Source organism: Cottoperca gobio, chromosome 20 (assembly GCF_900634415.1).
Source record: "Cottoperca gobio chromosome 20, fCotGob3.1, whole genome shotgun sequence".
Taxonomy (NCBI): Eukaryota; Metazoa; Chordata; class Actinopteri; order Perciformes; family Bovichtidae; genus Cottoperca; species Cottoperca gobio.
In genome coordinates, this window is record NC_041374.1 from 2,811,986 (window position 1) to 2,838,328 (window position 26,343).

The 26,343-nt window shown below is 41.4% G+C and overlaps 3 protein-coding genes across 3 annotated transcripts; 1 reads left to right on the forward strand and 2 right to left on the reverse strand.

Moving 5' to 3' along the window:
• The first annotated feature begins 1,961 nt into the window (after positions 1-1,961).
• LOC115025764 (solute carrier family 22 member 13-like) lies at positions 1,962-12,352 on the forward strand. The gene is made up of 10 exons (XM_029458228.1): positions 1,962-2,336; positions 2,521-2,624; positions 2,807-2,961; positions 4,818-4,989; positions 5,094-5,214; positions 5,313-5,407; positions 5,608-5,822; positions 5,936-6,044; positions 8,769-8,963; positions 12,208-12,352. Exons 1-10 carry the CDS (start codon positions 1,962-1,964, stop codon positions 12,350-12,352), a joined length of 1,686 nt encoding a protein of 561 aa, XP_029314088.1.
• A 617-nt stretch (positions 12,353-12,969) lies between these two features.
• LOC115025594 (xin actin-binding repeat-containing protein 1-like) lies at positions 12,970-16,498 on the reverse strand. The gene has a single exon (XM_029457959.1). The coding sequence runs from the start codon at positions 16,463-16,465 to the stop codon at positions 13,115-13,117; it is 3,351 nt and encodes a 1,116-aa protein (XP_029313819.1). The 5' UTR covers positions 16,466-16,498; the 3' UTR covers positions 12,970-13,114.
• On the reverse strand, positions 16,477-19,877 carry LOC115025596 (xin actin-binding repeat-containing protein 1-like). The gene is made up of 4 exons (XM_029457961.1): positions 19,666-19,877; positions 18,567-18,712; positions 18,206-18,253; positions 16,477-17,844 (listed from the first exon to the last, which is right to left on the reverse strand). Exons 2-4 carry the CDS (start codon positions 18,627-18,629, stop codon positions 16,522-16,524), a joined length of 1,434 nt encoding a protein of 477 aa, XP_029313821.1. The 5' UTR covers positions 18,630-18,712; positions 19,666-19,877; the 3' UTR covers positions 16,477-16,521.
• Between the last annotated feature and the right edge of the window lie 6,466 nt (positions 19,878-26,343).

Sequence of the window (26,343 nt, forward strand, 5' to 3'; positions counted from 1 at the left end):
CCTTCGGGTTAGCTTTGATGATGACGCCGGCTGGAAACTTTTCTTTTGGCAAAGTCTTCCTCTTAAAAATGACCATGGGTGGAAGTTTCTGGCCATTAGCCTGGCAACCGAGAACTATAGTGAAGGATGACTTCTCGTTCCCTGTGGTGCGTATAGACACCGTTCTGGTCCCTGTTTTCTCCACGGTGCGGTTCACGGGGATATCAAAGGTGAGGGGAACCTCATCCATGTTGGTGATGTGCTCTGGCCGGATCATTTTTTCAGTGATCTTGTTTTTGCAGTATGCGCGGAAAGTGGCCATCTTTTCTTCGTAATCTTTTGGCAGTTGCTGCGAGACGGTAGTTCGTGTGCGGATGGAGAGATTACGTCTTTTCATAAAACGAAAGCACCAAGAAGGAACGCCTCGAAAGTCATTGATATTCATGTCCCGTGCTAACGCTGTTGCCTTCAGTCGAATAGAGACGGTAGAGACGCTTCTACCCGCTGCTCTCTGTTCAATAACCCACTGTTCAATGTTGTCCTCTAACTCTGGCCATCTCGCTTTGTTCCCTCGGAAACTCTGTGTAGTCTTCTTTACCTGGCGCAGGTCATCTTCTTGCTTCCTCCACTTCCGTACCATTGATTCATTGATGTTCAATTCTCTCGCAGCTGCTCTATTCCCATGTTCTGCTGCGTGACTGATAGCCTTGAGCTTGAAGTCCGCGTCGTAAGCGTGTCTCTTGACCGGTGCCATTTTGGGGTCCTTATACACACACACACTATATATATTATGGTGAAGCACAGTATGTATTACTCCGCGACGCGGACTACGGTAGCCGTAATGCTGCAAGCGGTGCGGCTTTGTAGTTTACCAAAGTCGTACTAAAGCATTTTGACAGAGCGCCGTGTACCACACAAAATCGCTTCGAGATCAGTAAACACAACCAGAATTAATCCATATATAAGGCGCTGCGGATTATAAGGCGCACTGTCGCTTTTTGAGAAAATTAAAGGCTTTTAAGTGCGCCTTATAGTGCGGAAAATACGGTAATCAACAATCACAAAGGGGAGGAAAAACACAGAGACCGGAAGTACAACTAGACATGACACAAGGGTGAGTGAACACTTCAAAATAAAACAGGATATAAAAAATCACGATCATGACAATAAGGGCGTTTCAAATGAGCTTTTGGAGATACCTAAAAATATTAACACAATAAGTACATCTTACACATTGCACCTTTAATCATAGAATATGAGATTGTTGTTGTTGTGATAGACTCATAGGCTACATGTTACATACCACAAAAGTGATACTGAATTTGTAATTAAGGGGTGAACAAGGGATCCCTTTATTTTACATCCTGTTTACTCTTCCACATTTCAATGTTTTCTCCTGATGGGACGGTGTTTAAACAGCCATTACCTCAGCTCAGATGGAATTGCCCGTGCAGCCTTAAAAAATAAAAAGTTGGTTAAAAATGTAGAGAAATTCATAGATGATGATTATGAAATAGCTACTCAGTAATTAAAACATACTTACAGTGTCATTTATTTCTAAGTTTCTAAGTAACTTAATCGTGTTTTGTTTGTAAATTATTAAACTGTATATGTATAGCCATTGAAATCTCTAAAAAGTTTTAAAATAATTGGTTTGTGTTGTCTGATATCAACCAATATGTTCAAGATTAAACTTAAAAGACATGTATTGTTACTATCGGTGTTATTGCTCATTTTATTATTTTGTCCATCCCAACTTTTACAATTGGTGGCACTGTTGTTCCCTACTAAAATACAGACCGATTAGAGCGGTACATATCCAGCACCAAATCATGCTCCTCTAATGTGCTTGGTTAAATATTAACTTGTATGACTTATACAAACCTATTCGTATTCTACCTCGACTGAAAGCATTTTCAGTTTGGCAGAGCCATCTCCCACACCGCATTTTGGAACCTCTGTAGATTTAGCCACCTATCAACATGAGTAACTTTGGTCAGATCCTGAAGGAGATCGGGGAGTTTGGTTTGTTTCAGAAACGGTTATTGGTTGTATTATGCATCCCCAGCATGTTTTCAGCTTTCGACTTTATCGGTCCGGTGTTTATAGGCATGAGCTTCCCACATCACTGTAACACTGACTGGATCTTGGAGCGTGGGCCAAACCTGACGGAGGAGAGGCAAAGAAATCTCACCCTCCCAGTGGGGAAGGATGGAAGTTTTGAAAGCTGTGAAATGTTCACACCTGTGGATTTAGATTTGGAAACCATTGAAGTGTATGGGATTAACAGTACAACAGGATGCACCAATGGATGGGACTATGAGGCACCCATGGGTGCTTCCAGTATTGTGACAGAGGTAAGCACATGAATAGATGTATCATTAAATCGTATGCGGCTTGTGGGTCGGTAGTTTGAGACCCCTGTCTGACAGGGTCCTCAAGTCCTCTGCATTGAGCTTATAATTATTTGCTAAACCCTGCTCTCCGTTTTTCCTTTTAATTTCTTTCTTGTCCTCCTTTCACCTTTCTTCCTGTTTTCAGTTTGATCTAGTTTGTGACAAGAGTGGTTTGATTGAGGCAGCACAGTCCATTTCTATGGCTGGTGCTCTGGTTGGTACGCTGGTGTACGGGACAATTTCTGACAGGTAGGCAGCTGTAACACATCCTCATTATTATTTTATTATTATTATTATTATTATTGGTAGTATTTTACATTAAAATTAATATTTAATTCCATCAGTCAGGAAAAAGACACAGTGATCTAAGTTAATATTGTGTGCCTTTTTAAAGAAGTGGAAGTGTGTATGCTCTTCTCCTCCCTTTGTAGGTTTGGTCGGCGCTTTGCGATCCTGCTTTCCCTCCTTCTCCCATTGTTGTTTGGTGTGGGTGTTGCTTTCTCCCCCAACATCTATGTCTATATCCTTCTCAAATTTCTCTCTGGGATTTCAACTGTTGTCATTCAAATGAACACATCAGTGTTGGGTAAGTCTGCTCTTTCTATCGTTTTATTATCAGTCGTGTTTGAGGTGAAAAACAAAGGTTGAACTTTGAACCTAGAAAATAACACAATTTGACATAATACACTATTTTACATTACCTACAAAGTTTAACACAGGTGATCGTTCGACTGGGAATGTACCTGTACACAACTTGCTGTTATGTTGCTTAATTACATTTGTGTGGGCTGGCAATATTGACATTACATTACTACACTGACCTAAAATATAAACGCAACACTTTGGTTTTGTTCCAGAGTTGACATCCAAGATCTAAGACTTTCTATGTACACAAAAGGCCTATTTCTCTCAAATATTGTTCAAAAATGTCTTTAAATCTATGTTAGTGAGCACTTCTCCTTTGCCAAGATAATCCATGCACCTCACAGGTGTGGCATATTAAGATGCTGATTGGACAGCATGATTACTGCACAGGTGTGCCTCAAGCTGGTCACAATAAAAGGCCACAATGTTACAGATGTCACAGGTTTTGAAGGAGCGTGCAATTGGCATGCTGACTGCAGGAATGTCCACGAGAGCTGTTGCCTGTGAATTCAATGTTCATCTCTCTACCATAAGCCGTCTCCAAAGGTGTTCCCGAGAATTTGGCAGTACATCCAACCGGCCTCACAACCGCAGACCACGTGTAACCACAGCAGCCCAGGACCTCCACATCCGGCATCTTCACCTGCAAGATCGTCTGAGACCAGCCACCCGGACAGCCTGTTGCAACAATCGGTTTGCATAACCAAAGGATTTCTGCACAAACTGTCAGAAACCGTCTCAGGGAAGCTCATCTGCATGCTCGTCGTCCTCACCGGGGTCTTGACCTGACTGCAGTTCGTAGTCGTATCCGACTTGAGTGGGCAAATGCTCACCTTCGATGGCACTTTGGAGAGGTGTTCTCTTCACGGATATAATCCCGGTTTTCACTGTACAGGGCAGATGGCAGACAGTGTGTATGGCGTCATGTCGGTGAGAGGTTTACTGACGTCAACGTTGTGAATCGAGTGGCCCATGGTGGCGGTGGGGTTATGGTATGGGCATGTTATGGACAACGAACACAGGTGCATTTTATTGATGGCATTTTGAATGCACAGAGATACTGTGACAAGATCCTGAGGCCCATTGTTGTGCCATTCATCCACCAACATCACCTCATGTTGCAGCATGATGATGCACGGCCCCATGTTGCAAGGATCTGTACACAATTCCTGGAAGATGAAAACATCCCAGTTCTTGCACGGCCTGCATACTCACTGGACATGTCACCCATTGAGCATGTTTGGGATGATCTGGATCGGCGTATACGACAGCGTGTTCCAGTTCCTGCCGATATCCAGTAACTTCGCACAGCCATTGAAGAGGAGTCGACCAACATTCCACAGGCCACAACCCCCCTGCCTAATAAATGTCTCTTTTCAAGGTAAAACTGCACACTTTAGAGTGGCCTTTTATTGTAACCAGCCTAATCATGCTGTCTAATCAGTATCTTGATATGCCACACCTGTGAGGTGGATGTATCATCTCAGCAAAAGAGAAGTGCTCACTAACACAGATTTAAAAACATTTGTGAACAATATTTGAGAGAAATAGGCCTTTTTTGTACATAGAAAAAGTCTTAGTTCTTCGATTTCAGCTCATGAGAAAACACTTTTGAGCGATGTTTGGCGCAAAGGAAAGCCGGCCATTCAGTGACACACAAATGTTGAGCAGTTAATGGTGAAACCAAAGACTGCCTGGAAAAAAACACTATCAGGAATTCGAAAGACTATGGTTCTGAAAAAGGTCAGAACTAATGTAAAGTAAACCCAATATGTGAAATCCTCATCTGTTTTACAGCGGTGGAGTGGACTGATCCCTCTAAGGTTGCTCTTTGCACAATGGTCATCGTAACATTGTGTTCTGTTGGACTAACCTTAATGTCCAGCATTGCCTATTTAATCAACAACTGGAGGATCCTGCAGCTGGTGCTCTTCAGCCCTCTCATCCTTATCCTGGGGTTATTTTACTGGTCAGTTCCATAACAATTTGACAAGTTTGTCAAGACATTGCCAGAGAGGTTTTAATTTTAATATCTAAATCAAACTTTGGGATTTTGAACCTGTGTTCCAATAGGTTTGTCCCAGAGTCAGCTCGCTGGCTGATGACCCAGGGCAGGAAGGAGGAGGCACTAAAGGAACTCCGGAGGGCAGCCAGGGTGAACGGGAGAACGGTCCCAGAAGATCTGCTGGACAAGGCGAGCTGCATTCAACACACTTTGACTTCAAACAAAATATAATGAACCTCTTTGTGACACATGCACATTTTCTAAAACTTACTTTTTAACATGTTAAGCTTGAGATGGAGGGTGCATCCAGAAGAAGAAACGTGTTGGACCTCTTCCGGATACCGTATTTGAGAAAACGTACTTTCATAATGAGCTTTAACTGGTGTGTCCTTTTTAATAGAGATTATTGTTCATGCCACTGTCTTTGTCAGTCATTGAATCCTTATACATGAGATACATTAATACTATTTAGCAATGCTATGTAATAGCTACAATGTTAACAGTACACATTTGTCACAATAATCCTGTTTGAAGTAATTAGGAAAACTGAACATATTTTTCCAATTCTCCAACTGACACTAGGTTCTCAACAAGTCTTCAATATTATGGGCTGAGCCTGAATGTTGGCAGTTTCGGCCTGAATATCTACCTCACACAGTTCATCTTTGCTGTTGCTGAAATTCCTGCAATGTTTGTTCCTTTGGCTCTAATTCAACACTTTGGAAGGAGAATATGTCAGGCAGGCTGTCTTCTCTTGGGTGGGGCTGCTTGCCTCATGGTCCTTGTTATCCCACATGGTATCTTCAAAAAGTTTTATTATCTTAAAACATTTGTTATAGACTTGTCAATTTTTCAATGTTTATCTCACGAGTACAGTATATGTTTTTCTAATATATTATCTATTCACCAGATCTTCCTGTGGTGGTAACAACCATAGCATTACTGGGGAAATTTGCATCTGCTGCCTCTTTCAACACAGCCTACGTTTACACTGCAGAATTATACCCAACCGTTTTAAGGTAATGTCACTCTTTATGCTGCTGCTTATGATTACATAAAACATTTGGTAACACTGAAAAAGAGGTGAACTATAATAATAATAATAATAATAATAATAATAATAATAATAATATTAATATTGCTTAGAAATTTCCAAATACTTACATGATTGGCCAAAGTCTACTGGGCAATGATACTTAATAACACTAATTTGTAACTTTGGGTCTTTTCTACAGTTACAAAATATAGCAATTGTCAGACTTCCCTGCTCACACACAGGAAAAACGACAGAACGGAGAGGAGGGATGAGAAAAACAGTTTATTACAAATTAAAGTCAGCCTTTTCAGGCAGTCCCAAGTCCTCACGGTACAGCCACGGACCAGCCCTGGCTTAGCTTCCAAGATTGGATGATATCGGGCTTGCTCACGTCGATGCTCCAGGACCCAGCCTACTGTAAACGCACAGAACCAGGTTACCAGCATGCTTATATTGTGTCGCTGATTACCTGATTCTGTCCCACTGTCTGATCCCTAGCTGAGTCACTCCCGGCCATTTTTTCCTTGGACTCTGGAGACGGGAATCTGCCAGTAGCCCTTGGTTAAATCCAGTATCGCGTAAAAACGAGCCGTGCCCAGCTGATCCAGGAGTTCGTTGACCCGGGGCATCGGGTAGGCATCGAATTTGGACACACCCTGCGATAGTCCACACATAACCGCACTGACCCATCGGGCTTGCGCACCAGCACGACGGGGCAGCACCAGTCGCTGTTGGACTCTTCTATTACCCCCATCTCTAGCATGGCCTGAAGTTCCGCCTGAAGAATTTTCCTCTTGTGTTTAGGCAGCTGATAGGACCTTGACCGCACCGTCACGCCTGTGACCGTTTCTTTGTGGTGATGTGCGAGATTTGTGCACCCGTGTAGGGGGAGAACACATTGGCAAAAAACCTTTGCAACAAGGCAGCGTCTGCCATCTGACTTGGTGAAAGATGGCTGTCACAAGAGACCGTGGCTGATTTGTCAGTTTTTTCCACCTCCGGTCTCAAGTCATCTTTCTCCATCACCGTAGTAGCCAGAGAGGCAAAGGCCACCTCTCTTCAGGAGATTGAGGTGGTACATTTGTGTCGCTCCCCCCTGTCCAATCGCACCACTTCATAATCGACGTCCCCCACTCGCCGTGTGACCACGAAGGGAACTTGCCACTTGGCGGGTAATTTGGAGCCAGCGGACAGGAGCAATACAAACACTTTATCTCCCGGTGTAAATTGCCCTCTGTCATACAGGCGCTGCTGATGTTCCTGAGCAATTTCTCCCATGATAAATGTCTCAGTGAATGGAGTTTTGTACTGAACTTCATTCTTACTCGTGCTCGGACCTTCCTCCCAGTTTTCTTTAACCAGGTCCAAAACACACCGTGGCTTCCTGTCAAACAACAGGTCAAAGGGAGAAAATCCTGTGGAGGCCTGGGGAACCTCTCGCACTGCGAACAACAGAGGGCCTAACCATTTATCCCAGTTACGGCTATCCTTGTGAACGAACTTACGTACCATGTTCTTCATCGTTTTGTTAAACGGCTTCACCAGCTCGTCTGTCTGCGGAATGATAGACACTAGTCCAAATTGAGCGGACGGCAAGTAGTCCGTACAGTTTGCGTAACATGCGTGACATAAAGGATGTGCCCTGGTCAGTTAAGATCTGTTTCAGGATCCCAACTCGGGAGATAACATGGAACAGCGCCTGTGCCACTCTCTTTGCCAAGATATTACGCAGCGGCACTGCCTCAGGATATCGTGTTGCGTAATCCACGAGGACCAACATAAAGCGATACTCCGGTCTAATGGCCTGATGAGGTCCATGCCAATTCTTTCGAACGGCACCTCTATTAATGGAAATGGGCGCAACGCCGCTTTTAGGGGTGGACGGCGGGTTAACCAGCTGACATTTGCAGCAGGACGCACACCACCTCTTCACGTCCGCGTGAATCCCTGGGCATTAAAATCGGGCCATGATCCGATGTAGTGTTTTGTTATACCCTAGATCAGTGTTTCGCAAACTTTTTCAGACCAAGGACCACTTAACCAATAAAAAAACACTCACGTACCACCTAACTCCCTAAATATCCAAAAACAATAGGCGAGGTTGCTGTCGGAGCTCTGGTGCGAGTGCTGTTGGAGCTCCGTGCGAGGAGGGGGGTGCTGCTGTCCGGCGACCACTGACTGCCCTAGATGACCAGAAATGGGGTTATGTTGAGCCGTCTGGAAAATCATTTCCCACCGACTCTTTCGGCATCAGTGACTGGGTGTTTTTTTCCACTATTTGTGTCAGGCTCACACGGTATAGCCTGTCTCTAATCACCGTAAAGTGGGGGTGAGTCAGTGCGGCATTCGGGTGTAGTGGGGAGCCATGTGTAAGGAGAATACTAACTCCAGCCTTAACCCTATGCTTTTTCCCCTCAAACAAAATTGTAAGGGTCACCACAGGGTATTTGTGTATATCCCCATGCACACACCAAATGTAATACCCATTATTGCCTTATTCTACTCATCTCTTATCATCTTCACCGTTTCTTATATATTTGTATGGGTATAGGTATCCAGTCATTACTTTAGTGATATAGATACTTTATTCATCCCAAGGGAAATTTAGGAATGATATCTCATGTATTCATAACAAGTACACTTTAATTTATGGGCTGTAATCTAAAACGTTACCAAAATCATCTGAGCCCATTGTTTATTCTTGCAGGCACAAAGGTTTTGGTGTAAACTCCATGTGTGCTCGTGTGGCAGCCATCATCGCTCCACTGATCAGGCTGCTGGATGTTTACCATTACACCATCCCCATGCTGATATACGGCATCGTCCCCATTGCTGCTGGATGTTTCACTTTCCTACTGCCTGAAACCCTCAATGTTGAGCTTCAGGACCACGCTGAGCTCAAGTATGAATACTATATTTAAAAAATATATATATATTGAAGTTACACTGATATATTTAGTGTTGATGATTCTATATAATAATCCTTTTTTCGGTTTTGATTTTAGAAAACCAGCAAATGGAGCATCGGGGACCAGATACAGTGCTGACCAAATTATAGAAGAGCACAAACTTTAACTTGTACTGAAATCATAATCAGATGACCATAGTTTCCCTCTTTCCTTATTCATAATCCGGTGTGAAAGTTAACTACAGTTTTTGTCATTTTAACTTTAAAATGCAGAAATCATATGAATCATTCATCTTTAAGGCATGCTTGAAGTTTAGCCAATTGATTGGTTTCATCTGGTTTAATTGATAGATATAATTGGGTATCATCCGCATAACAATGAAAGTTTATAGAGTGGTTCCTTATAATATTGCCCAAAGGAAGCATATATAAGGTGAATAGAATCGGTCCAAGTACAGAACCCTGCGGAACTCCAAGACTGACTTTGGCTGTCATGGAGGATTTATTGTTAACGAGTACAAATTGAGATCGCTCAGATAAATAGGACTTGAACCAGCTTAGTGCGGTTCATTTTATGCCAACACAATGTTCTAGTCTCTGTAGTAGAATGTCATGATCAACAGTGTCGAAAGCAGCACTGAGGTCTAACAAGACAAGAACAGAGACAAGTCCTTTGTCTGATGCCAATAGAAGGTCATTGGTAACTTTCACCAGTGCCGTCTCTGTGCTATGATGAACTCTAAATCCAGATTGAAAAACCTCAAATAAACTATTATGTAAAAAAATCCCACAACTGTTTTGTGACTGCTTTCTCAAGGATGTTAGCTGAGAAAGGGAAGGTTAGATATCAGACTATAGTGCTAAAACCTCTGGATCAAGACTAGGCTTTTTAAGAAGTGGTTTTATTACAGCTACTTTAAAGGATTTTGGTACTGTAACCAGATAATAGGAGACAGGTTGATCATATTTAATAACGAGGTGTTAATTAAGGGTAAAACTTATTTAAACAGTTTAGTTGGAATCAGGTCTAAAAGACAGGATGATGCTTAGACGATGAGATTGTTGAAGTTAGTTGGTTAAGGTTTAATGGAGTAAAACAGTCTAGATATATTTCAGGAGTTACAGATGTTTTTGAAATTCTGGAGGTTGAAGTTAAGTCATTACCAATTGAGGGCAGGAGGAGATTAATTTTGTCTTTAATAATTCTAATTTTATCATTAAAGAAGCTCATGAAGTCGTCACTACTGAGAGATATAGGAATAGAAGGCTCTGTAGGGGGATCCGTCTGCACAGCAATTTGCTTCTGACATGTCTGAAATGTACAAAACACAACTTTACTAATACATTTTTCAAACCAGCTTGAAATTGTATTGCATGTTTATACATCGACGCACTTGTCTTGTCCATAAACGCGACATTTTATCCTCTTTTGGCCACAGAAAGCTAGATTTGGAGACGGCCCCACACCCCCATACAACACATCGCTTCACAATTATCCTTGACGATCGATTGTTGTCCATTCTTTCTCGTAATAATTGACAGCAGTCTTTGCTGGACGCTTCAACGCAGACGAACACTGGCGGCGGCTGTAACGCAGACGAACACTAGCGGTGGCTGTATTCTACTTGCGGCGGCTGTATTCTAACTAGACTAAAGTTAGCATTGGAGTCCTCCATTATATTGAGTCCTGGTATTGAATTAAGTGCTGATGAATCACTTCCTTAAATTTAGTTTAAACATCGAGCGTAGGATATTTTGCCTACTGGCTTGTAGTCCAGTAACAGGACTTCAAAAGTTATTAAAAAATGGTCTGATAAAAGAGGATTATGTGGACACACTGATAAACCTTCAATTTCAACACTATATCCCAGAACAAGGTCCAGAGTGTGGTTTAAACAGTGAGTTGGTTCATGTACACTCTGACTGAACCCAATTGAATCTAATATTGAGATAAATGCATTATTAAGGCTCACTATCAACATCCACATGAATATTAAAGTCACCTACAATAATTACTTTATCTGTTTTAAGGACTAAACTTGATAAAAATTCTGAGAATTCAGATAGAAATTCAGAATACGGACCAGGAGGGCGGTACACAGTAACAAATAAAACTGGCTTTATTGTTTTCCATGTTGGGTTTGCGAGCGTAAGAACAAGGCTTTCAAAAGAGTTATAGTTTCGTTTAGGATTGATCAAGAGGTTTGAGGATCTTTTGTTCTTTACTGTAAGATGAGAGCGATATGAAGGGCAAATAAATCTCACCCTCCCAGTGAGCAAGGATGGACGTTTTCAACACACAATAATGAACAGATGGATAGAGTAATACTTATAATGAGCTTTATTATGAGAAGGAACTGAGGAGCAATTATATGCATTGCAGAACACCTGAGAATGGAAGTGCTGAGAAGGGATCATATAATAAAGCCACTGAGAAGTCCAACATTGTTTGTTAAATGGATATCAGTTTTCACATTTTTATTTATCAGGTAGTCATTTTGTGAACTCAGAAGCAGCAAAAAGGGTAATGGAACAAATGGAGAATATGGTTTTAAGGAAATAAATAATTAACTGTTATGACAATAATAATAATAATAATAAATTGACTTTATATAGCACTTTTCAAGACCTCAAAGCACCTTTGTTCCATGACCCCCCCGTAAAAAACAATTTAAGCAATTTTATTATATTGTCACAATTTGTTTTTATTACATTGTATTTTATAACTGGAAGGTTGTGATACATTGACTCACACAATGTATCTGTTTAAGATCAAGGTTATATTTATAGAGCAAAAACAATACCATACAAATCGAGAATCTAATTACATGACACTTGTTCATTCCTGTTAAATTCACATTCTGTTCAAATCTAATTTTAAAAACTATTTTTAATTTCACTTTATGTCCACGAGAAAGGATTATACAAACATGTTTACTTTAATCTGTTGCACTCATTTTGAAAAAACAAACAAATGGTAATTTAATAAAACTGACTTAATGATTAAGCCATTGTTGAAATTAGCTTGTGGGTTATTTACCAATCAGTAAATGAACACACTAAGATTTGGCAGTCGGCCTTTGTATGGTGCCTCAAACACGTCTTCAAGATTTTCCATGTTGTCGCTTTCACCATTAAATCAGCTGAGGACAGAAAAAGAGCAGAGTTTTAATGTAATGACTACATAAGAGAGATAATCATGACCTCATGATACTCACTTTGTCCCTTTATGCCTCAGACTCAGACTCATTGGACACCACGTCAGCAGAGCTCCTCAGAAGCCATCGGTTCTTGTGCTGAACGTGTCCAAAGCCTTCGTCGTAATTCCCTTTTCTTCTGAACAGTTGTTGGTAGTGAAATATGCAGTAGAATTCCCCATGTAAAGGTGTGTAATTGTGCATGCTACAAATGAGCACAATTAGTCAGTTACAGTTCACTGCTGCAGTGAAGCAGCGTGCCAGTTAGACTGTATATGTTTCACCTGCTGCTTGCTAAAAAAAGATTCATTGATTCATTGAAATCATTGATCAATGTTGCAGATGATTTTCTGTAAAATATGTCAGTATCTCACCTTAATATTTTCTTGCACAGTTTACAACAAAAGCACGTTTGGTGAAAAATGTATTTGTCTGCAGTAATTTTTTCCATCGGATAAACCGTCTTCAAACAGGCTGAACACATCTCTCGACAAGCTGGTTGAAACTGATGAAAGAAATGAGACTGAGCTTGGTTATAACAAAGAGGCTTATAATTAGCATTTATAACAACAAACACGAACGCATCAATGAAAACCAATAACACATCTTTAATTTCAAATTCAAACCAAAAAACGTTTTAAAGAATACAAGCTACAAATAAATCCTCAATAAGAAAATCTTAAGCCAGTAATAAGCAATAAATAAACCATAAGCATTTGTCAATATAATTCATAACTTCGCAAATAAAAGTATGTACATAACGACTTTGTCATAAAATAGATGACAACACTTTGCCAAGATGAAACAAACATGTGAATGATTTAAGGTTCTGAATGATTGGCAGCTATACTTCTGGGTACTTGGGGACCTGATATGTAAAATGTTGTAGTTTCTGGCTGACCAGTGAAAACAGTGGTGGGTTTGGAAGAGTAAAACCGATCAGTCCGCTCATAGTTCTTTGATTGTTTTGGTGGCCATGATACTTTTCCCCTCACGGTCAGTCTGCACCTCGAGCACACTGAGCTCTCGTTTAGGGTTGCTAGAGGATTGTTTTTTACCTCCTTTTCTTGGGACCCTTTTTCTGTTTTGAGCAGGACTGTTGCATGTCAAAGTTTTAGTTGTCCGGAATTTCTCTTCTGTTTTTGGGCTGTGCTGACATTTCGGGCAGATTGTGGTCTCTGATGGAAGCACCTCTGTTTTATCTGTCTTTCTAGCAGCCGACTGGATGGATATGAAGGCAGGCGAAGATGGAGGACTTGCTCGTTGTTTTGCAGGGGCTTCTTCAATTCTTGCACTCTGGCTAACTGGCAGAGCTCTGTTTCCCTGCGCTGTAGGGCTTTCCTGAGTCTGCAGTGATTTTGTTCTGCTTGACCCAATGCTAATTCTGCTAATACTACCAGAGGATGGGCATCCTTGGTCTGTCCCTAATGACTCTTTGAACAGGCATGACAAACCAACAATATCTGAATCAGATTTCAAGGTAGAGACAGAATAAAGAGCCTTCTTAATGGTTTCCTCTATGTCGATAAGTCTGGCTAAAGTCTGTTCTTTTAGATTCATGATTTCCTCACTGGCTCGCTCAAGATCTCCAAAAACATGGGCCATTGAGGGCTTGCGTTGAATGTTGTGTCTCATTAATGGTAACTTCTCTTCTTTGTCTTCTACTTTGGCCTTTTCATCTTTCTTGTTTTCGGAGCTGACAACCCAGTCAGGAACGTTTTCAAAGACTCCACTCAGACGCTTTACATCAACCTCGCTCGTGTCCTGTTCAATTTCTTCAACTCGGTTGAGAATGCTCTCCAGTTCCTCCTGCTTTCGCAAGTTGTCAAAAATTCCCATGGCTGCTGTTATGTTCTCTCTCATGATCTCATCCATGTGAACTGACAGACGCTCTCTGCGTTCGTCCTCTGTCTCGGCTCGTCCTTTCTTTTCTCTCATCGCAACTTTGCTTTCTTGTTTAATTTCTTCCTCGTGCCTGTCTCTGCTGTCAGCAGTTTGTCCACAGGTGTTTGGGTTATTGCACGATGGACCAGTTAGAGTTTGTTGTGGTTCCTCAACCCCATGTGCAAGAATTGAGGAATTATCTCCAGACCTGTGTTTTGGGTTCTTGTTGTCAGGCTGGGCAATCTTTACTCTTTTTGGCTTTACAGGAGCATTCTTTGCTGAAATTGCCTTTTTTCCTCCAAATTTCTTACATGCTTCATGAAAATCTACATGGCTTTCATCCGTTTCATTCATATTCTCTTTGATTGGGAAATCCTTGGGGCTCTTCTCTTCTGCTGTGAAATGTATCTCCTGTTGTCGCTTAATGATATTCTTATCTATGTTATCAGATTCCAAGATGACGACTGAACCTTGTACTTGATGCCCTACTTCCGTTTCCTGAGACATCTGTAAAGCTTCATCAAAAGGCTTATTTCTTTGATGATTTGCTGAATCAGGCCCTGAGTCTGCACCAGTATCAATTTTGAACAGGCCTTGCTTTTGTTCATCCTTATATGACACCAATATCATTGGCAATGGTTGAGGAACTGTTTCTTTGGGTCTCAAAGTATTAGTTTTGGTTGCCTCAGGATTCTTTGTATTGGTCGATAAAATGTCTCTTTGTTTCACTTTCAAATGCTCAGGTTTAGGTGGGATGGCTGGTTTTGGACCAACATGTCTTCTGCCAGAGACAGCACTTCTTGCTGGTTTATTTAGGCTTTTACTTTGGTTTTGGGGCTCTGCATTTGCTGAAGTCACCTGCTCTTTGGAGAGCTCCTCTTGTCTCAGTGATGCTTGAGTTGGTTTAGGTTCAGTCACAAGGCAAAACTCCTCTTTAGTGGGATTTTGAGCAGACGCTGTATTCACATTTTGTGATCTCTCTTTGTGAGGTTTGGACACATTTCTGTATATCATAGCTGCTCTGAAATCTCCTCTACTGACATTGATGTTGGATCTTTCCAGGGAATCCAAAGCTGCTTGAAGTTTACCCTCAAAAACAACTTCCTCATCCTCTTGCTGTACAGATACCATAGCAGTTTGAAAATGTTGTTTCTGGTCCACCTCTGTGCCCTTTGGACCCATTTCGCGGCATGTCTGAGTAGTTTGTACTCCTTCAGAATAAGTATCTTTACCACATGTATCTGTGTTCTTGTGTTGGTGGTCTGATTTATGTTCTGAGGTGATGTTGGAGGTTGATGGGAGTTCATTCCAGGTAGACTTGGTGCATGGGTCCTGTTTTTTGTCCTCATTTTCTTGAGGTAATTCTGCTTTTTTTCTTAAGTGTTTGATATTACCTGATGTAACTGAGATGGGATCTTGAACAAGAAATTCCGCTTTTGCTTGTGACGAGTGATGCAAAGATTTGGCCTCGATTGTGGCCTGATGGAGGCTATGTATTGCAGTTTGGAGGTTAGAGATCTCATCATTGTTATCCACCACCTCGACTAATTCAGCCTTAGTCTTCAGCCTACCATCGTCCTTAGTCTCAAGATGTAGGTATGATCCCTGTGGTGCAACTGTAGAGTTACATTCTCCTTCTTGTGTTTTTCCACCACTCTCAAAGCTATTCTTTACTTGCCCATGAATATATTCTGTAGAGGACTGGTTCTTTCCTCGTGGCACATTTTGACTTGTGAATGCACAAGAGATGGTGGTAGACTGGGCAAGACTTCCACATATATTTTGTTTCAGTTGGGTTGGTCCTTGATCTCCAGAGAACATGTTTTTCAGTCTCTTTACATCCACTGGGACCCATTCTGCAGTACTCTCCTCTGCTTGATCACCTTGCTGTTCGTGATGAAGCTCCATTCCTTGTCCAGCCACATTTTGGTAAGAAGGGAGTTCTTGTTCTTGCACTGTTGGCTCATCCTGAAGAGTTTTCAAATACTCCAATTCTCCCTTTTCAATACAACTCTTGAACAATTTCACATTCCCTTTTACTGTGATTTCAGGCCTTATTGATCCTTGGCAGATTTGGTATTTGGGAGTTTCTAGAAGGCAGCTTGTGGTTGATCCAATAACATCTCTTCTTAGTTCTTGACTGTCTGTTTTACTCACATCTCTTTCTTGCTCTGGTTCATCATACTCTGCACCTTGTGGAGGACAGAAACTGTTCACATCTTCCTCATCAAAATAATTGTAGAGGGAGTAAACAATGACTTCAGCACATCTGTCGGTATCCTCCTGGATAATCACTCCTTTCCGCAGAGAGTTATCTTGATTGAGAATATCCTCAACAAGCTGAACCACATTGGCCGTTTTAAACTCTGTGTCTTGGTTGGTATTGAAGTGATGATGCTGCACCGGTACATTCATCACTGTTGTCTCTATATTTCCTTTACTACCCTCCTTTAGATAAATGATTTGAGGCTTTAGGTTTGACCGTGGTAGCAACTGGAGTATGAAGTTTTGTGCACCACCTTCAGCCACCTCATCATATTTAATCTCAGGCCCACTCTCTGATAGTGTGAATTTGGCTTTTTAGCTATCATTGTCTCATTTACCTCAATGATTAAGCCATCTGAATGTATGGCATTAACGTGATGAAGGGAATTCAGCGTTTCCTTGATGTTCTCAACCAACGTCTCAATTTCGTTCTTGTTCTGATTCCTGATTTGGTCAAATGGCATTGATTCAAACAAGTGAGCTCTGTTCTTGACATTAGCTATCAGAAGGTCCTGAGCTGCCCCACTGTCTCCTGCTGGGCTTTGTGATTGTGATGTATGCACAAAGGAATGTTCCCTTTCTATGTTTGTTGGGATAAATGGGTTGTTTTGGGAAAGAGCTGCACTCGTTTCGATTATTTTCCCAAATTCTTCTGGATCATGGGAGCTTGTAGGCTCACCCTCAAAGACTGTTTCACCAGTAGAATCCCCTTTCCTATCAGAAAACACATGGTCAGAGCTTTGACCAATGATATGAACACATGGGCCTTGTTTATTGGGCTGGTCTGTCAAATCAAGACTTTTGGTAGATGTATTGCTTTTGTTTTCGATGTGTAGATTATCTTTGCTATACATTTCAAACTCCTGTTTTTGTTTTCTGACTGCCCCTGTCTCATCTCCAGAAATAGAAACTTTTCCCTGGCACTTATTATCTGGATTTGGTGTGGATGTGTTAACAGACTGACTCTCAAATATCCTTCGGGTAGCCTGAACATCTATTTTTATCATCTCCTCCTCACACTCTCTGTTAGGATCTGGACTAGACCCAAGTGTTTTGTCATCCTCTACGATGCCTTTATCACTTTCATTACAAGTCCTTTCTTCATGCTCCTCAAACACAGCTGATGTTTTACTGACAACGCCTCTTTCCATTGTTCTTTCTGCCGTGCGCATCTTGGGGGTGTAAGGAGATACTTTGTTAATCTGGGCACAGTTCTCAAATATCAAGCATCTTGAAAGGACCTCTCCCTCGTATCCTGTTTCACCAGCTGTCACCCCAGTCTCTAATCTCAAAACCTCAGCAAGCTCCTCATCCACAACTTCATTCAACATCTTCAGCTCCGGGTGAGTGTGCTTCAGGAGCCTTCTCAGCTCACATTTTTGCCGCTGTTGGTACAGCTTTTCTTTGGAGAGTTGGGATGGCATGAATTGTGGGACATGTGCCCCAGAGATGTCTTCTGGTCCTGGTTTATGTCCGGCTGAAGGAAGTGGAGGAGGGTCATCTTTCCTTTGTTCGGAGTCTTTGGACATCTTAGAACAACAAAGTAACGTTCTCATCATTGAGTCCTTTGTAACAGTAATGAGCTTTCCAGTGAAAATCATGCTCCGGAGTGTGCAGACATGCTTACAGCAATGAGAGCGATATTTGACCTTCCAACTCATGCCAGGTGTCAGTGGGTTAGCCGAACTCCAAAGCAACCAGCAAACGGAACCACATGATTAACTACATTACATTTAGAGGTCGTTCAATAAGAAACTGATGGAACTCTAAGGAAAAGCAAGCATTTAGTTCAGAAACGATATGGTATATGATAATGTGGAAGATGTTTATGTTATTGTAACATGCAAATCCAATGCACACTGTTATGCAAAATGTCAAATTCTACCTTACCTTGGTTAGTTGGGATCTTTTCCCAGATGCAGATGACTGATCTTGTGCCTGGATCGAAAACAATGATGGCTGACAGATCAGTAATCATTATATGATATATTTAATTAGTTATTCACTGTTTGATGTGTTATATGACACTGTAAAAGATAACAAACTGCAGTGTGGAAGTACAGACGTACTCTGTGAGCATTGTTGCCACAGCGTAAGTGGTATCTCTACAGTAAAGTTCAAAGGTCACGATGAAACAACAACAACAGAAAATATTTTTCAGATAATCATACATCTCTCTAATGTCTTTAATGTGTGTAATTAAATATAAAAAGGAAAGAAGAGAACACACAAAGAGTACATGGATGTTTACCGGTTTTAAAAGGCTGCGTGTTGAATCCTGAGGTACCACCTTTGACAGATAGAGAGCAGACATAGCTTTGACCGAGACACACAGCGTCCCCTTGGTTTGGATTAAGGAGCTGTCTCGGAAATTTGCAATTGACCTCCTTTTTTCATCTGCAGAGACATCAGACACAGCAGTTTTAATGAGTTAAATGCATTTACGACACAATTTGCTATGTTTATTACTTAAGATAAGATCTAATCAGAGCTGTCACAGATCCATGTTGACAATGATGTAATAACTAATTGCTGTGATATAAATGTGCCATCAAATTCTTTTACGTGGAATTTGGGTTTAAAGGGCAAAAGTAGTAGTAATTCGACTCATTTTGTTTACTGGTTAATTTTAGCTGTTACAAAAGGCAGCTGGTGTCAAAATAACGCGCTATTTTCAGAGACTGTCACAACATCATGTGAGATAGACCGAAATGAACAAGCGACTCCTTTTAATAACATACAGATGACTTCTATGTTCACATCCACGTCCAAAAACTGTGTTTAGTGTAGTTAGCAATTTAAGGTTGACTCATAGTAACATTACATTATATATGTTTTACAGCTGCCATGTGGTGGAGTTATAAATGTACCACTTGTGGTGGAGAGGGACAGATACCTGACTCCACTGACACAAAGGCTGAGCGTTAAACACGGCTACAGTTGACTAAGCGTAGAAGAGCAGAAGTAAACATGCATATGTCTTAAAACTGTTCACAGTTCAGATTGTAAATTAATAGTCCACTAGCAGCTGTCACTCAGCAACACATGTATAAAGCAAGACCTCAGTGAGATGAGGATTTAGAGAACATTTAGGTCAACCTCTAGTGAAATAACATTTTCAACAGCCTAATGTTTCAAGATTTACATAGTTGCAAAAACTACCAATCTTGGGTATTATGAGCTGCCCCAAGAGATTGTATTTATTCAGATTAATAGGGTTTAAAGGAGTATGGAGGTTTTAAAGAGCATGTACACGCCATATAACATGCTGGTAAGATGGTTTCCACTCAGCAGATACACAGAATATTCTTTAGTTGCCCCATTCCATCAAAATACAAATCTGTACTCACAGAAAACGAACAGCTCCCAGTTCCTTATGACCTGCCTGTCTTCTTATTTACTTTCAATCTGTTTAAATGTGTTGGATCTGCTTTCCTGTTGGTTCGTGTCCTGGCAATGGAGCTTCTGACACTCTTGGTGGCTCCTTCTCTCTGCCTCATTCCTGCCCCAGTGACAGCTGACCCTTTCACCCTCCTTCACTAATTCAGGACTTGTTTGCTGGCTATTTCTGTCTTATTCTGGAGTGGTCTACTCACAGCCCACAGCAGGTTGAGTCAATCACTGCTTCTTGCACAGTCACTGTCCTGATGCTCATCTCCATTGCACCTCCCTTTCATTCATACCTTCCACAGCTTTGGCCTGAGTCAAAGGACTCGGTGACGGCTTTCTAGGGAATGTTCGCCAGCGGATCTTGTTAGGGTATTTTCAGCTGCATGACACTGGATTGGGCTGATATTTGCTACTGTGGTGGATCGGAAACTAAACATATATGGATAATATTTTAATTTATGGGTCAGTAATTCCCTGACAATTTCCTTGGATGTTTAATAAAGAGATATATGTTATTTGGTATCAATTATAGGCAGCTCCATTTATACCTATTTATACCTTTAGAAACCTTATTCTTCTTTGCATGTTCAGTTGATTTGTTGTCCTGTGACTAAAAGACTCTATTGTAGCAATACATTTGAATTTATTTGGTATTCGACTTTGGTCCATAGTATCTGAAATGTTATAGCAAATGAAGATCTGGATTAAAGGCTAAAGACGTGATGCCAGCTTCCTTACAACCTTGCTCAGGGCTGCAGTCTTGGTCTTATCAGCTGGTCTTTGTGGTATTTATTGTCTTAATCTTAAGATGTTTTTATTTTGTTCCTGTGTATTCTTTTTGACTGGAATTTCTGTCTGCCCATCAAATTGCCTTGACCGAACCGTAAAAGGTTAATGAGTTCTACTGATAACTACTCAATATGGATATTCCTCAGTGACTTTAGACATGCTTTATTGTGTGTAGGTTGAAGTGCACGGTGGTTAGGTAAACAGTTCATCTCAGAGTACTCACCGGCTTGAGAGGCTGCAATTGTTTCAAAATCAATACCCCCTATTGTTTTTCTCCTCTCCACCCGGGTCTGACTCGCCACCTAGAGAGAGAAACAATGAACTGTCACCGTGTGTCTGTCTGTGTGACAATAAGTCTTGATCCTATTTTTAGAAGTCACACGATGGAAATGGCCTGAAATGGCCCGGGTGTGTGATTGTATTTACCTTTCGAATCACGTGACCTTTTGCGTCACTTTTAGCAGCACTAACTGAAGCATCAGGAGGAACTGGGGTCTTTGGCTCCTCTGCAGGGCTCTTTAACTCTTCGACCTCTCCGTTCACCACTGGCGTGACGTCTGTTGACTTGTAAGGTGACGCGAAACATACAGCTCTGACGCTGCTCTTCACCTTGTTCTGTGTGGCTGTCTTTGACTCAAACAGAGCCGCCAGGGCCCCGATGGACCCGGCGCTGCTTTGAAGGCTCCCCATTGACTTACTGCGGGTCAAATTAGTTTTGTCTCGAGACAGTTCCCTCGTGTCATTTCTCCTCATCATAGACTCCAGATGAGTCTCTTTCCTCTCTGGAACAGATGGTTTCATCTGTGATGGAAAAAAACATGTTTGCATGCATTCATCTCCCCCCCCCCCCCCACCCTGAAGAGGCCTTGTGTTTGAGGTAGAGCTTACCTCTTTGAACACCGGCTCTGGCTTTGCTTCACCATTATTCACCGAGGTTTCTTGATTAGGTGCACTTACTTCCACTGTAGTCTGATACCTATATACAAAATATCATATCAATCATCTACTAACATACAAGTACTACATGTAGAAGCGTGTGTTTAGTTGTCACAGCTGGGGGGGGGGGGGGGGGGGAAAGAGAGGAAGATGATGTTTCTTTCACCTGGAAACTAGCTGGGACACAGATGTCGTCTTGTGCCGCAGCCCTGCCTCTGTCCAGGTGGGCTTGTCACATGACGAGGGGACGCTCCTCAGTGACTGGGTGCGCCTCAGGTTACTCTTCCATTCCATGACCAATCATGTGACAGCAGCACACAGTTTCCAAATAGCTTTATCGCCTAATATACATGACGGATAATCAATGACATTATTGCAGTACATTTTCTCCATCGAGGATCAGCAGACCCTGAATGTCATATTAATTCTTTAAGCCAAGCAATAAATTCAGTTTTAACCATCAGTTTAACACCGCTAGCATTTCATCTACTCGTAAAGCTGAACATTTACCCACTTACTTGTAGGTTATAGCATTAATATTGCATAGGATATCATGTCATTTACAACATTGCAAACGAGTGCAATAACTACTCAATTTAGAGATGAAAGCTGACGCTTCATGAAATCATGTCTTGAGCTATATAAAGGTTATTTTAAGTAGAATGGTTACCGTGCAGGCGTCAGTCGGTGTCTGCTCCCTGTGACTATCAGAAACCCTTCCGTGGCATCACAAGACTTGCACACTGAGCAAAGTCCTTTTTCTTCCTCATTACCGCAGACTGTGTAAAATTAAAATGTCTACAGCAGCAAACAACAGGATATAAAGATATAAATCCGTATCAATCAGTAATACAGGCTGAGACCTGCTGCTTTCATCTGAATTACAAAAACTGAAATAATTGATCCAACATTTTTCTCTGTATCGAGCGTATTCGGTCATTATTGTGTGTTTGGGCTCCTACGTGTGTGTCTTCAGGAGAATCCTTGATGTTTGAGCTCAGATGTAATAACTTGATCTTGGAGCAGCAACAGAACATCCGCTGAAGATGAAATGAGATTAACTGTATTGGTCTTGAGGGGAAGTTGAGTCATTACAGCAGCAAAGAGACAAAGACAAAGGAAAGCACATGACAAATATTGAAAATGAGAGAAATCTGCTAATAAGCAGCTCTGATTGCTTTGACAGCAGTTTGAATAAGTGAGTGTTGAGGGTTATTGATTAACACAGATTCTCAGGTGACACCTTTACAAATGTACAATCCAATATAGGAACATATAACCCTGGCAAGTTTAGGTACAATCAGAAGCCCTGCAGGCCGTAGTGACTGAGCCTGTTGCTCTAGGACGCTCAGGGTGGATTCAGCAACATCATCAGTGCCTTTGTTGTGCTCCTGATAGAGATCACTCCTGTTAAGTATTTGTAAAGTACTGATACATCGTTTCTCCAGAAATAAAGAGTAAAACTGCCACTGGAAATTTCTTTACCACACATTTAAAGATCTAAAATATCATGGTTAGTGCAACCCTCTTTTAAGTCGGTGCCCCCACTTTGAACTCCTCATTTAAAAGAAATAGCCTGAAAACACCAGTGAATGAAACAATAATTGTTTTTACTGCTTGTTTTAAAAGGTTCTTAGTTCTTAATTTAGATTTCATCTGTCTGGGGTTCAGACAGCGAGCGAGGGACAAGTGTTGTGGAAGTTCGTCTCCACCAGGAGGAATTCCAAGACCTTCTGACCCTCAGAGGTCAAGCAGCAGCAGGAGGAAGCTCTGCAGCCTCTTGACCTCGCTGGGTTAGGGTTAGGGTTAGGGTTAGGGTTTCACATTATGGTAGTAGCGTTATGAGGCACATACCACGGCTGTAATTAGGATCTGAGGTTTCTGGTTGGTACTGTAAAGTATAATTACAGTGCATATGTACTCATAGAAGCTTTTACCTTATGTGAAGAAGGGGATTTTGATAGCAATGCCATCTTGTGGTAAAATATATTTACTACAGTAAAACCGTAAAGGGCTGAACTGTGACTAAAAAGAAAGAAAAGATATTTAATAAAAGAGTATAGAAAAGAAGATTGTCAGGAAATAAATCACTGAAAACTCTTTAACAGTTTTGTAAAGTATAAACTAAATGCTAATTTCTTTACTTTTGAGTTTCTGTCACTTAGATTTTTGTTTTCTTTGGCAACTTAGTGTAACAAATTGGAGATACTATTTCCATTCTGTAAAACTTAATACTTTAACTAATCTAGATTTTAGATGGAAATTGATTTCTTGCCTGCAGTCACTTTGATTTTAAGATATTAGGATTTTACTTTAACCCATAACATATGAAACATAGTGATAAGAGCTAATGTCGCCACAACCTAACCTGTTTAAAAGAGCCTTTGTGCGTAATGACACACTGCCACATCCGTACATTTATTATTAAGCCACACATTTGAATGCTTGCTATTTCTACATAGTTGTATTTCTTTTTTCCACTGGATCTGAACTCATCTTTGTAGTATTCTTTATCTGGGTTCCCTTTTATTTCACACGTGTGCAGAGGTTCGAGACAATGGCAGCTTTTGTCAGCACGCACAATTCATATTCCCTCTCTTTAGTCTTGCTTTCTGTTAATCAGTCCTCAGACAAAGAGAGAGCAACAGCAGCAGCACACACCCCTGGGGCAAAACGGAGAGAGATCCAGCCTGGCTGTCTCCCCCTCCTCTGCCTACAACCCTCATCCCTCCCTTCAAAACCCACTCCTGTCTCTGTCTCAAAGGCACTGGAGAGATGAAAGGGAATATGCAATGTGTCGCCTTTGACTGTGAACTGTGCGGTGTTATTAGGGGAAGTTTACTGGCCTTGTCTGCGTTTTAAACACAGCAGCTGTATCAGAAGAAGGATCTGTGGCCGGTTGGAAGGAGACTTAAACACTTGTGGATTACACTCCAGGACTGATGAAGAGCAAAGCGTCAATACACTCACAGACACATTTGCCTGCCTTGTGTTTGAATGACTAAAAACAAGGGATGCATATTGTTCATGTTTGGAAGGATAGGTCCAGCAGGGGGAGCTAAAGACCACTAAGACGCAGCGCTTTGTCTTCCCCACATTCAGGTTATGTGGGAACATTACAGTGGGGCTATTCAAGGCCAAACTGGGTTATTTCAGTGCACTAAAATAACCCAAAATGTACAGCAGTGAGAACAGAGACAAGATAGTTGAGGAAGATAAGGTCAGTGCTGCTTAATAATGTTTGGCCAGTGATGCATACATAAGCATATTTTATCCCAGACAGTGAAAATCAATTTATATTCAGGACTTATCCGTCTCATCGTGTATCAGAGAAATATTCTGTTATCGTATGTTGCCTCACATAACCCTGCTGCAGTCACATCTTTCTTTTTTCCTCTCCCTGTCTGCATCACAGAAATGCCAGTCTGAAGTCTGAAGTGTGCAGAACGTGTGATTCTGGTTGGATGGCCTGTTGGATGTGAGTGACAGACACACACGACACGCACCTCACACGACCAGCAGTCATGAGTTTGACCGAAGATGGATAATATGCATGACACAGAGGGCACGGCACAGTGTGTGTGACTCAGCTGTGTGTGTGTGTGTGTGTGTGTGTGTGTGTGTGTGTGTGTGTGTATGATTCACGCTGCTGCCACTAGTGATACTGCCCAACATGTAATTGAGGTAATCAAGTGAATTCAGATTCTATAGCTGTTAGATAACGTTAATAATTCTCTTAACCAGTTCGGTGTAGCTTAACCAAGTCATCTCTTGGCCAGCTTGTACTTTGATGCCAAGACAAAGCCCAATTAGTTAGAAATGTCCCATCTGTAGATCTTTTAGAATCATACCACCATTGAAGGAGGAAAGCGTAGCTAGGGAAGCATACTTTAATATTACTTTATAGCTTCATTTGAACTCTGATGGTCTAACTTTCTTCTCCTTGACAGTTTTTACATTGTAGACCCAACGGTATGTAAAACATATTTTCCTGTCTCTCCTCACAAAGACTTCCTCTCGTGCCTGAATATTATACACATGCATTACATTAACGATGCAACATATTCCAATGTTTTAAACAGAAATAGCCGCAGTGCTGTGCATGATCAGATTGTGCAGCATCAGTTCAACACATTACGAGTTATTAGTGAACACATCGGCTCAGACTCGTATGCATTCTTGTGCATTCATCTGTTCTTCGCAACGTGTTTGACGTGAGAGCAAATGTTCAGTGTGTGAGAGGCTCGCAGATAACAGATGAAGGTTCCCCATGTGTGCTGCCAAATGGGAATGATGGAGGATGCATTTGACGATGATTTGACAATTTTGGTAATGAACACCTGTTAATAGATTCTTTGGTTTTTGACCATTACATGTTTGAGACAAGAACTTTGTGTGTCAGCAGAGAAGCTCAGGTTATACTTCAGATCCTCACACATGTGTGACTCTCTCTGCTACTGGTCACTTACTGGCGAGTTCCTCATTCATCCCCTAGCAGAGAGAAGTGAGGAGGAGGAGGAGGAGGAGGAGGAGAAATAAGACGAGGAGGAATGAAAGGAGCAAGATGAAGGTGTATATATTTATCCTTTAGCTGAGTCACAAATCAAAGAAACAATTGGAGGAAAGACAAGGCTTGGAAGGAATCGCAAAGCTTACTTTATGCGAGAAGAAGTCCCAATGCTGACGTGTAGCTGCTGAGTTCATTGTGCATTAAGATTTTAGTCATTGAATGGATTATAAAAAGCTTCATCACCGAAATCACAAGCTACAGACACCAGGAGTCGACACAAACCCTGATTATATCCGCATGTCCACAGAGAGATAGTACAGGATAAACAAGCTTTTGTTCTGTTGTCAGAGAAACTAGTTTGTTTGGCTGTTTTTTGGAGCCCATAATTGATTGTAATTAGGTG